The sequence below is a fragment of the Linepithema humile genome, chromosome 8 (assembly GCF_040581485.1).
Source record: "Linepithema humile isolate Giens D197 chromosome 8, Lhum_UNIL_v1.0, whole genome shotgun sequence".
NCBI lineage: Eukaryota > Metazoa > Arthropoda > Insecta > Hymenoptera > Formicidae > Linepithema > Linepithema humile.
In genome coordinates, this window is record NC_090135.1 from 11,408,102 (window position 1) to 11,420,114 (window position 12,013).

The following is a 12,013-nucleotide window of genomic DNA, read 5'->3' on the forward strand; positions in this document are numbered from 1 at the left end:
CATACATTATATATTTATATTCCTTCATTTTTAAACTCTTTCACTTTAATAATCGACCTATTAAACACAGTTTTCAAATAGAAAGATTGATTGCCGCTTATTGTTCAATTATACCTTTCTGACTAAGCCAGTCATATAAAAAAATTAGATAATTATTCTCAAGTTTTACTTTCTTCCTGCTGAAGATGGAAAGTTGTCATTTTATTACTATTTTACCAATTAATATGCCAATTGGTGCGTGGAGAGGGGTTCTTTCTTTTCGCGATTACCAATCAGCGAGAAAGAGAGCATTCACGGTGAATGGACGGAGAAGCAAAACGAAAGAAAAGGCTGTTACCAGTGCGCGATTCACTAGTTCGGGCTAGGAGGTGATATAAAGGCGCACGGGGACCTGATTCAGTCTGATTTGTCTGTAACCCAGAAGAACCAGCCTGATAGCGAAAAGCCCGTCGCTGCCACACCACTTTTTACCATCATGTAAGTCTATCGTTATTTCGTTATATAATTAACAGTGGATTATTTTAATACTATCAAGTGTCGATCGTAATGCACGCTTATCCCTACGTAATGTATGTAACTCCTCTCTTTAAAATATCTAAATTTATATTCCTAACGTCAGTATTATTATTCATAAGCCAGTTTCGAGTTATATTATGCACTATTGCAGCAATAAGAATATAATAATCATTTATCTTGTAATTGGCTTGCAAGTCCGGTTAATCAATCAACGCAAACAATTTGCCATTGTTAGAGTTTCAAGTTTTCTCAGTATATTATACTAGCAGTAAAACAGAAAAAATCAATACTTGTGTCACTGAAATAATTTCAACTTAAATAAGGAACATTCACAGTTGAAAAGCAAGTTTAAAATGCGACTACACAGCGCGTCTCATAATCAGCAAGTTAACTTTTGACTTCGGTCGCGTGCATCATATCAAATTATTGTGCTTTCCTTTGATGGCAAAAGTTGAATTTTATTTTGTTTCCTAAACTAACTTTACATTCTGATATTTAAAGTAGCAACAACTATTTAAAATTGCCGATGCGATTATATTTGCAACTGCAACTTTTGAATATAATAAATATAAATATAATAATATTAAATATAATTATAATGAAGATCATTTAAAATTATTATTGCAAAAATTTTACAAAACATTTTTAACTAACTTATTGTACATCGATATAACATAAAATAAACATAATAAGTATAAAGGCATTGCCTAGAATCTTTTATATGCCAATGTACTTACACGAACGTTGATAACAATAACCTTCAGTCGCATCCAAGAAAGAGATTGTATGAGGAAATAAAAAAAATGAAAAGTTCGCGATGTGACTTTACAAAGGGAGAAAGGAGAGATATAAGAGACGGACGAGCTATTGGAGACTCGGCCGAGAAGTAGCCGCGAGCAGTGAAAGTAGCGCGAACCAAGTGAACTTTACCGGGGAATGGTCGCACTGGTGATTAAACGTTAGTTGAGCGAAAAGAAACGATACAAGCGCAAAAAATTTCTTCGCACGCCTACATGAAACATTATATAAGAACAGGTCGCCTTGACTGCATTCGTGCCACGATGTTGAATGTCCGAGTATCTTTTTTCGCACGGTTTCAAAGTGCGATGCAGAATTTATTTCACTTCACAGATTGATTCAGAACTCCGTATCCGAAACTTCAACTAATTAATTATTAATTCAATGTTAATTACAAGAAAAATTCAATTTTTTTAAGGAATATCTAAATAGAATTTATAATTTACTTTTCATTATTCATTCAAATATTTGTACTTATAAGTTTGATTCAATCAATTTGCTGATAGATTTATTTACTTGCATGAATAGGGTGGTGTGGGCGGTGCTGATATTGGCAGTGGCCGCGTTGATCAATGCAACAACATCAGATTCACCGGAAAATTCTCCTGGTATCACTACGATCGGCTCGAAGAAATTGGCGACTGCCGCCGATTGCGCCGGGGTCGTCGCCTTCTCCGCCACTCAAGGCTCAGTGAATGTGAGTTAATATCGCAATTAACAATCTTACGTTTCAGCAATGAAATATATGACGAGTAGAAATCTGTGACCTAACAGATAATTCGACTTATTTGCTTCAAGAAAACAACACTTCTAAGCTGAAAAAAAAGAACATACCGTTTTGTTCCTTAAAATTACGTTCCGTCAACACTCTGCAGCTCGATAAAAAAATTGTTTCTCGCAAAATTGATGACAAGTGTCACTAACTAGAACATTTTACCTACGTAGGACACTAAACTCATTCTCGCCGAGACTCTGGTGGACAAAGGTGTCGGTTATGCGGCGCAAACGGGGATCTTCACCACGCATTGTCCAGGCCTCTATCAATTCAGCTTCGCCGGGTACGGTAGTATGGATCTGCGGTTGACACTGAAACGCAAAGTAAATAAGTCCGACAGCTGGAAAGCGGTTGTCGGTGCTGGTCCAGGCGGAGGAAGCAATCTTGTCCTGTTGGACGTCGAAGCCGGCGATCAACTTGCCGTCTTCGTTGAGTCCGGGAAAATCAACGACGGAGCGACATTCACAGGTCATCGTGTTTACAAAAGATAAGCTGGATCATTTTCAAATCAATCATCAGTAAAACAAAATCGAAAATCACATACCAAAAGTAACTCTAACGAATAATCAAAGTTTAAATATTCAATAAAATTTCGGAAAAAAATCAATAAACAGAAAAATGTACATTAAAAAGTAACATCTGATAAAGAATTCCGAATTGCGTGATTTGATTATTTTTCTTTTGGCTAGCAATATTTTGCAAATTTGATAATAGAATTGCGAAACGTTAAACGATCAGAATTACAAGACATAGATGCAATAAAATCAACATGATTATCAGGTTTTTAAATTATTGGATCTTCACTAATTCAGTCAAAAATATTTTTAAAATGTTCTTGCAAATATTGTTACAAACATCGAAGACGAAAACTTCTTGATGAATTTAACACTCTGTGATAGCTGTTTTTCTTTGCTCAATCATTTACTTAATATTTTTTGGTAGAACTTAATAATGCTTTTGCAGAGAACTCAGTAATGCTAAAATTAACAAAATATTCATCTTGTCAACTTTTTTCCAACAAAATGCTATTCTTTATGTGGTTTATTGTATTGCAGTTATTTTCGATCTTTCGTTGTGCTTATTCTATTCTATGTCTATATTCTACTCTATGTCTGTATTAACATTTTATAATACATATTCTAATGTATAATATTTTCTTTCTTCGTAGAAAAAAATTTTAATGATATTTTATAAACTAATACAAATTTCTCTGATTTTTATCTTTTGCTTTGCACTTTCTTCGACCCTATTTTTCTCGTGTTCTTGTACACATTAACTTTCTCCTTGTTCTCTCAATATTTTATTTTGCTCTATATTTTGCTTTATATTTTTTACTATAATAACATAATTACAGATCGACTTTCCCGGCTCAACACTTGCGTGTCCCTCTTTTCCATATTTCTTTCACTAATTATATTTCTAGTCTTTTTTCGTCTTTATTTTGTTTCTTCCTTTGCTAAAATCTTTATATATTTTTCTTCTCTTTCCTATCTTTTTTCACTGGTCAAAAGTATCTTTGCATTCTTGATTGTCTTGACCAAACTTTGCTTCCAATATTCAAAACTTCTCTACTTTTCTATATTTCTTTTTTATTTAAATCTTTCTCTACACTTTCTTCTTTATCTATCTCTTTAAGACTACAATATTATTTCTTTAAACTTCTATCCACCTATTTTATTTCCATACATTACTTCTTTCTACTTTTCTGCGATGCTTTCACTCTCATTCTCTTTCTTTCATTTCTTCATCGTAGTTCTACGCTTTCTTGCATTTGACTTTTTGTTCTATTACTTCTAATTCTATTCATTGGTTTCATTACTATTTTCTATTTTAAATTTATTTTTTCTCATTTTTTAAATTTCTTTTAACACTTTTAAAAAACCTATACGCTATATTTTTCTTGTCAAAATTCTCTTACCTGTTTTTTTCCTTTTTCTTTCGTCTCTACATTTTCTGTCTTATATATAATACATTCTTTTTCTATTTAATTCTATTTTCTCTTTTAATCTACTTACTGTACATTATTTGTCTATTTATCTTTCTTTTTTTATCTATCTACCTGTTCTGCACTCTGTTTATTCTTCTATCTGTCTATCTATCTGTCAAGTTTTCGCTATCACAGTAGTTACGTCGGAGAGAAGACTAATTGGCAAAAAAAATTGTAAACAAAAAAGAAATAATTAGTGATTAATTGTGTCAGAGTTGTACAATTGACTTATTTCGCTAGTTAACATCGCGGGTATTACGATGATTTTCAACTCAGTCAGTTGTGCAACTCTGAATTAAGTAACGATGGAGAACACGTGCGCGTATGTGCGGCGAACAGTGCGAATTATTTTTTTATAATTTTATTAAACTTATGAATACAAAAAAAGTATTAACAATGAATAGTTGTACATATGTTTTTGTTATCCCTGAACAAATTCGAGCTAATAGCTAATTAGACTCTCGATTTAGCAAAAAAATTTAATGTACAAAGATTTCTTCGGAAAAATAATGAAGAATCTACTGTAACAATATTAATAATCCCTTTTTCGGGTCAAATATTAAGCTCGACGCTCCCGCTTTCCAATCCTTTGTAATTTTCGAGCACAGGATACACCTCTTCTTCGATGAACTCGACGACTTGCTCGGGCGCTCTACCAATAAACGTCGATGGATCTAACAAATCGCTTAGTTGAGGTAAAATCGGCGCAAAGTATGGATCTCTTTTAATTCTCTCAACCAAATCGTTATCCAATCCATGTTGTTTCACTTGCGCTCCGGCTTCTTGCGATAATACGCGAATTTTTTCGTGACAAACCTACGGTAAATACAGACAATATACACGCATGATAATTGACTATTTATATTTGTAATAATCTTTAATTATTAATGTTACAGAGAATTGTGTCAAATCAAATTTTATTCTAAAATACTTAATGATTTTGGACAGCTTTGTTAAAAAAATATGAATGTGCTGAAAATTATCACAGCCTCTCTTTCTCTCTCTCTCTCTCACCTGTCTGTCACCGCCGGCCTTTACCATGGCCATTATCACGTTTTCCGTGGACATGAAGGGCAACTCCTGCGCCACATGTCTGGCGATAACTTTGGGATAAACGACTAGACCTTCTGTAATGTTCTGGAGTGTCATAAGAATCGTATCGGCCGACAGGAAGGCCTCTGCCAGGGTGAGCCGGCGAATCGCCGAATCATCCAACGTTCGTTCCATCCATTGTGTCGCCGCGGTATGAAGAGCATTGTTTACTAGCGTCATCAGGTGACGCGCTACGCTGCAGCATCTCTCCGAACGCATCGGATTGCGCTTGTAAGGCATCGCACTGGAGCCTATTTGCGTACTCTCAAAGGGCTCTTCAATTTCCTTCATGTTAGCGAGAAGACGAATGTCTGTACAAATCTAAAAAAAATTTTTTTAATTAGTTTAAAAGCAGATGGAAAAAATTAACTTCTAGAAAATATATCGCAGACAGTCTATTATAAGCTTGGCGGAAGTTAAGTTTAAGTTTTCTCCTGAAGAAAGAGAGGTATTCGATGCTTTGGCAATCATGCTTTGACAGTTTTTCGCATAATCGCGGAAAAAACATGTTAATTCAGGCTCACCTTATGAATAGTCGCACCGAGTGAACTCAAAACGTTCAGAGACTCTATATCGACTTTTCGACTATAAGTTTGTCCAGTAACGGCATAATGCTTTTCGAAACCTGCCATTCTAGTCACAAGAGCATCCAATCGCTTTACCTTTTCCGCATCACCTGTTAATTTTGAAAGTTATTAAAGTTATTATTATTAAATCTGATACAATCGATTTATGTACATTTTATCGTAACTTAAAATTTATATTTTAATTCTCACAATTATTATATTCGTTAAACAACCGTTAAAAAGTTGAAGAAAAGATGCTTGAGTGCCCGTCGTGCCCTTGACTCCGCGAAATCTGAGATCGTTCCTAGCGCGACGGATGGCTCTTTCATCCATCAGCAAATCCTGCAGCCACAAGCTGGCCCTTTTGCCAACTGTCGTCAACTGCGCAGGCTGAAGATGAGTGAAACCCAAAGTAGGCACATTACGGTTCTTTAAAGCGAATGTCGTGAGACGTTGAATTATGCAGCCTAATTTTGGAAGCAGAATATCGAAGCCTTGACGGAGAATCAGGAGATCCTTTAAAAAGAAAAAGATATTAATAAATTAGTCGATTAAACTCAATTGCAAGTAAGAAAAAATAATATAATGATTTAATTACAATAACAATTACAACAGTTAAAATTAATTTAAAGTTAAATTTTAATTAAATAACAATCAAGTTAAATTAAATTGTTATAAGAGAATTAAGAATGAAGGAATACAATTTCATACATTGTATTCCTTTGATGTTTTCAATTGTAGATGTCATATCAGAATAAACAAATATACCGTATTATCGCCCACATAACAACTGGTCGCACCAAGGTGGATGATGGGCGCAGCACGTGGACATTGTTCACCAAAAACATGTACGTGTGCCATCACGTCGTGCCTCGTCGCCTTTTCTTCCCTGGCGGCCGCTTCAAAGTCGATATCATCCACGTGAGCCTCCATTTCAGCGATTTGCTCCGGTTTGATGGCCAAGCCAAGCTCCTGAAAATTTATTGCCGGTGAGCATTTCTGATCGACACTCTTTAGAAAAAATTCGCACTGCTATTTCATCGATGAACATGATTAATGAACATAAAATGGTATAGCTTTGCGATGACTACGATGCACCCAGTTTATCACTTGATAAGATCACGCATGTGTGCGACTATCCTCTACGATTCTTATCCCCATTTCAACGTATTCCCTGTATCATCTGATTAGATAAAGAGGGCTTGGTTCTCCACTTCGAGAGAGCCTGTGACGCCGATATTGTTCGTTCGTTTTTCACGGTGAAAGGCAAGTGCGAAAGAGTGTGCAAGATGTCCCTGCAGACTATTGCGAGTATAGTGATCAAAGTGTTGAAGTTGGTGAGAAGATAATATTTTGATTTTTATAAGCGTGAAAAGTGTACACGTGTAGAGAAAGAGAGAGAGAGTGCGCGCCACAAAGTCCTCTGTAACTATGATATTTTTTGATCAATTTAGGGTAAATTTATCTAGAATGTCGAAATATAGTTTCAAATGATCAAAAATGTAAGAATTATAAAAAAAGATCAGATCTATTAAATTTTCACTAAGAGAAAAAATTGATCTCAAATTGATCGATCAATTTTTATTCGTCATTAAATCATTAATAGAAATATAACTTCTTAAAAACAGAATAAAGAAGAAAATTGAAAAAAATTTCTTGACATAAAATTAATAAACTTCTTTTTGACGATATAAAACGGAAAAGCGTGTATTTCTTTTTTACAATATATACGTAACAATGTAATAATTTAAAATCGATAGAAGTGAGTGAAATATCATAGAATGATATCATACTGATTTAAGAAAGTTTCGGTATAGCATACTTAATTTCAAAGTTTGGCGTACATGTAATGATTAATCAATTCTCAGTTAACATGACATTGCGGTCAGCAATTTCTGTAGCAAAAAAAAAATCACAAACCAATGAAAAGGCGTGGGCTAAGAAATTATCGTAACTACATTCATTCAGTGAATATTCTTACAATATGTGTGAATCATTTCAACTGTCCTTATCGGTATCCGTACGCGATAACACACGCTGTTTAGCAAGCGATACGCTACGCTGCCGTAACGCTTGCGCGTAACTAGCGGTGCTCCGGAAAATATCTATGATAATAATAGGTGTCCCTTTCTTTGAGACTCTTTTTCGAAAGTCTCAATCTTTTAAATCAACAATTTTTTATCATACCAAATAGTTGTTTCATTGAAGTAAAAATCCCTCGCAAGATTAAATAAGAAATAAGTTTTTATCATCTATTTATCTTCTTTTAATTTTCACACATTTTCTAAAACTTAGTACTTTCAAAATATCAAAAAAGTTTGTAGTAAGATTTGTTTTAAAAAGAGTATTTCGAGAATATTGCCGTATCATCGTTATAAAAATTTCTTAAGGGCGATGCTTATAGATAAATTCTTAAGATTAATCGATTTGCAGGTTCTCAACCTCATCATTATAATCCTATACCGTACAGGATATGGCGGCGAGTTTTTGGGTGTAGGTGGAACATGGAACTTGAATGAGGACAAGAATCCCGACGCGGAAATCGTCGCTTCCGGCGTCTTCGTCGGCTTCTTCATTTATACGAGTGTCGTACTTATCAGCTATTGCTTCGGGAATACTGAGCATAAAAAAACTCTTGTCGTAAGTCCTTCCCATAAATCAGCTGTTCATGAATAGATATAGATCGCAAAAAGTTGCGTAAGTAAAGTAACTTACAATCACTAAAAATGTGGAATAAATTATTACAAGTTTTAAATTAAAACCTTTTGAATTGATTGAACTAAACAGTAAATCAATTATCAATTATTTAAGATTTTAGTTCTTTACGTTAAACTAATATATTTCAATTTTTTTAAAGGAAATTATCATGAATTTCGTCGGAACTTTCATGTTTGTGGCCGTGGGTGGAACAGCCTTGCATTATTGGCACGGCTATCAGCCTGAGCAGAAATTTGTATACGATGCACCAGAGAGACAGGTAAGTGAAATCTCACATAACACGTAAACGAAAACTATAAGGAAAATTTGATGATTTCAGATCGGCTTGGCGGTAGGTTCGTTGTGCGTTTTAGAAGGTGCAACGTATCTAATGGATTTAATACTAAGCTTTCTCCATTACGCTAAAGATGAGTTCAATTAACATAGGAGAGAAAGTAGTATAAGATGACACCGTTGACAATATCAATATTTGCGAAACACTTGCGTTTCCATCAAAGTCAACTCGTCTTATATGTAACTAACATGCCGAGCATCATAAAAATTTCATATATTAAACAATCATTAGAGCGATTAAACATTCCTTATATCTCAAAGTATATTGTTAGTCATATTTTTGTACGGAAATTTCACTTTGCAAAAAATTCAATCTTGTCCTCCTTTCAAGAGAGACACACGATTTTCTCACACATTGCACTTTTTATATACATATTTATTCATACAGACGTATACTTTCCATTAACACATGTAACGTGTAATAAAATTTATTAGAAAATTTATGCAAAAATAATTTGAAGCATCTTTATTACATACTTGAGTCATTTTAATAATATTCTTTTCAATCGAATAAAATTTAATCAAATTTTAATCGAATAAAAATCAACACTCGCTGGCTTCGAGCAAATTGAAATTTTAAACATCTTTCTATTCGTAGCAATGGTATAAAAATTTATTTCTTCCTAGCATATCTGAAACTCACACGACTTATCGTTCGCTTACCCAGCGATAATACGTGTCAATTGCGTGCGTGCCCCATTTACACAACAAGATTCGATTGTGAGTCTTGAAAAAAACGTCGAGGTAAAATGTGAAAAGTGTAATCAAAAATACGAACCTCGCCCTTTTCGAAAAGAATGACTCTGTGGCATCCTTTTGCACCGGATGATTCTATTATAAGCCGTAAGATCTCGTTGTGCGCGTTAATTAATACATTTGACCTGGCGACCTGGCGGTCGTTGTGGATGACTGGCACGTTTGCGTACCCACCCACAGTCGACTATATAATCACGTTAATTATGAGAGTCACGCGTACTAAAGTTATAAACCTAATAAGAATAATTATTTAGACAGAAACTCAATTTTCCGATAAAAATCACATAATGACTATCGTAAATTGCGTTTTAGGTATAAAACTGTTTTTAAATAAAATATAAATGTTCGCCAAAAACAGTCGGAGTAAAGTCATTCGCTCTGAACATTCGAAACAAAAGTTTGTAATAATTGTAGTTTGTAACAATTGCAGAATTTCCGATTTCATTTGTCTTATAACAAAATATTTGCTATCACGCGAATTATTGATTACAAGACTGGCTGTCGTGCATCTTATGCGTTATAAATAGCTTGAATTATCACAATTACCATAAATTATTTTCATTGCCATGAATAGAGTGAAAAATAATCAGGTCTTAAGTAACAAACATGCTTATAAACACCGACTTCTTTCCTCTTTTCGAGCTTGCACACGTTTCGTGCTTCTATTATACATTCTTATGTCTACGGAATGAGTCCATACGATAAAAAAATAACGCCGCGTACTGTCGGCAGGAGAATTATTATGTGAGCATTTGTATAGGCAGACGAAAAATAATTGTTTTGTGAATGTTTCATTGAGGTCGGGTTGGCATAGATCCCCAGTAATCGCAATACGTAAAGTAAGAGATTGCAGCGAACTCGTTGTACAACGCGTGGATCGATACTACGACTCGTTTCCGGCGAAGGCGAGTACTTATGGCTTATAAAAACTACAGCTTCGTGTAAAGTCATATATTGCGTTTGTAATCAATCTTTTTGCGTCGTCCGTCAAATTGGTAATTGGCGAATAATCTAATTTGCAAATGGACGCGTAGATGCATTATCTAAAAGTGTGTCAACTTAAATTACCTTTAGATTTATTACTTCCATGGTCTTGTTCGCGGTATTCACATTTACGGGAAATAAATATAGTTTTAAATAAATTAATTTTTCGCAAAAAAGTATTATAATTAAATGTAACGGCAAAATAACACTTTAACATCCCAATTATTTAGATAGTCCAAATAAGAATAATTCAAACGAGTTAGTAAGTTTGTAATTTCTATAATAAAACATGCATTAAACAATTATAATATTAAACAGTAATAATAAATTTCACAGAAGTTGAAACTGAACGATTCGATAATCTGAATATTGTGCAGCTCAATCACGCCTAGAATTGAGGCTTATCACATTCTAAACAAAAATATTAATTCGAATTCAACAGACCGAATGCTTAGTAATCTCGGTTAAAAATAATCGCGTTGCCATAATTACGTGCGACGTAATAAGCACGCGTTCGCGTGTAATGCGAGCCTATTCAATACATACGCCAGGCAACACGCGAAATCACAACGTGTCCTTGCACTACTGCAACGTCAAAATAATGCCATGAAATAGGATCGTGCGTGTTTCCAACGAAGTTACACTCGCGGAACTTTGTTATGAATTTTATAAGCGTTGTCGCATTTTAATGCATGCAACATTCTTTAAAGTATAACAAGTACAACCTGATATTTTTATATATTTCTCTTATATTTCCAAGAAATGAAATATTACATTAAAAATAACATAAATTGAAGCTAAAGAACACGCGTTGAATTCTTTTATATCTCTCAGAGCTTTTCCGTTCCTTCTGATTAAATCATTTTATTTCAGGAAGTTACGACAAAAAGTCCTCGATGTGTATCTGATTTATGATGCATCATCATCAAACACTTTCGATGGATGATGTAATAGGGCGGTGCATGCGACAAAAAGGCGTTTTGCACGCGACAAAAAGACGTTTCACGCACGTCCGTGACACGTTAACGAATACAGAACAAATATTTAGATAGACAAAAACGCGACCGGAAATCTGGCGATGTCAAACGCCGTCGTGCGTGAAAGAGTCCGACCTCGATATGTTTCTTGCTGAATGCAAATGTAACATCGTAGAGGTGCGCCGCTTTTAATTCATTTTTTTTATTTCTTTATCAATTAAGCTCCGTAGCATTTAGTTAATGCTAATTTATTTGATAAAAAAAACCGTGCTATTTATAATAATATTGCCGCGTCTTAAACAATATATCGCTCATAAGTGGCGATCTTGCGATTTATTATAAGTATTTCTGCTGAAAATACCAAATAATTTGACACTTCGGCTCGGTGCCAAGTGAAAGCCTCGATTGTGAAACGTAAGCATCACTAGCGACGGCTAGTATCGAAGCATCGATTCCTTTACCTTGCCGCGTGCCTAGTCGCGACTTGCTCGCGCGTAGGATTGTAGTCGTG

At 34.5% G+C, this 12,013-nt stretch overlaps 3 protein-coding genes across 3 annotated transcripts in view; 2 read left to right on the forward strand and 1 right to left on the reverse strand.

Annotated features, from left to right (window-relative positions):
- Positions 1-4,473, forward strand: LOC136996947 (uncharacterized). The gene is made up of 3 exons (XM_067360524.1): positions 1-477; positions 1,843-2,011; positions 2,260-4,473. Coding segments are annotated over exons 1-3 (492 nt in total). The 5' UTR covers positions 1-475; the 3' UTR covers positions 2,581-4,473.
- The window catches only part of Adsl (adenylosuccinate lyase), a 21,006-nt gene continuing 13,414 nt past the window's right edge, over positions 4,422-12,013 (reverse strand). Inside the window, exons 2-6 of the mRNA XM_012369650.2 lie at positions 6,503-6,706; positions 5,968-6,250; positions 5,693-5,844; positions 5,091-5,489; positions 4,422-4,892 (exon numbers count right to left, since the gene is read on the reverse strand). Coding sequence (XP_012225073.1) covers positions 4,629-4,892; positions 5,091-5,489; positions 5,693-5,844; positions 5,968-6,250; positions 6,503-6,706 — 1,302 coding nt within the window. The 3' untranslated portion in view covers positions 4,422-4,628. The remainder of the gene's footprint in view (positions 4,893-5,090; positions 5,490-5,692; positions 5,845-5,967; positions 6,251-6,502; positions 6,707-12,013) is intronic.
- Positions 6,916-9,239, forward strand: Ssk (Snakeskin). Its single transcript, XM_012369654.2, has 4 exons — positions 6,916-7,071; positions 8,168-8,374; positions 8,592-8,711; positions 8,772-9,239. Exons 1-4 carry the CDS (start codon positions 7,024-7,026, stop codon positions 8,871-8,873), a joined length of 477 nt encoding a protein of 158 aa, XP_012225077.1. The 5' UTR covers positions 6,916-7,023; the 3' UTR covers positions 8,874-9,239.

Coding starts and splice junctions, on each gene's coding strand:
- LOC136996947 (XM_067360524.1), top strand. Junction 2,012..2,259: donor CCACTCAAGGCTCAGTGAAT/GTGAGTTAATAT, acceptor TTACCTACGTAG/GACACTAAACTCATTCTCGC.
- Ssk (XM_012369654.2), top strand. CDS start 7,024: ATGTCCCTGCAGACTATTGCGAGTATAGTGATCAAAGTGTTGAAGTTG. Junction 7,072..8,167: donor TGATCAAAGTGTTGAAGTTG/GTGAGAAGATAA, acceptor ATCGATTTGCAG/GTTCTCAACCTCATCATTAT. Junction 8,375..8,591: donor AGCATAAAAAAACTCTTGTC/GTAAGTCCTTCC, acceptor ATTTTTTTAAAG/GAAATTATCATGAATTTCGT.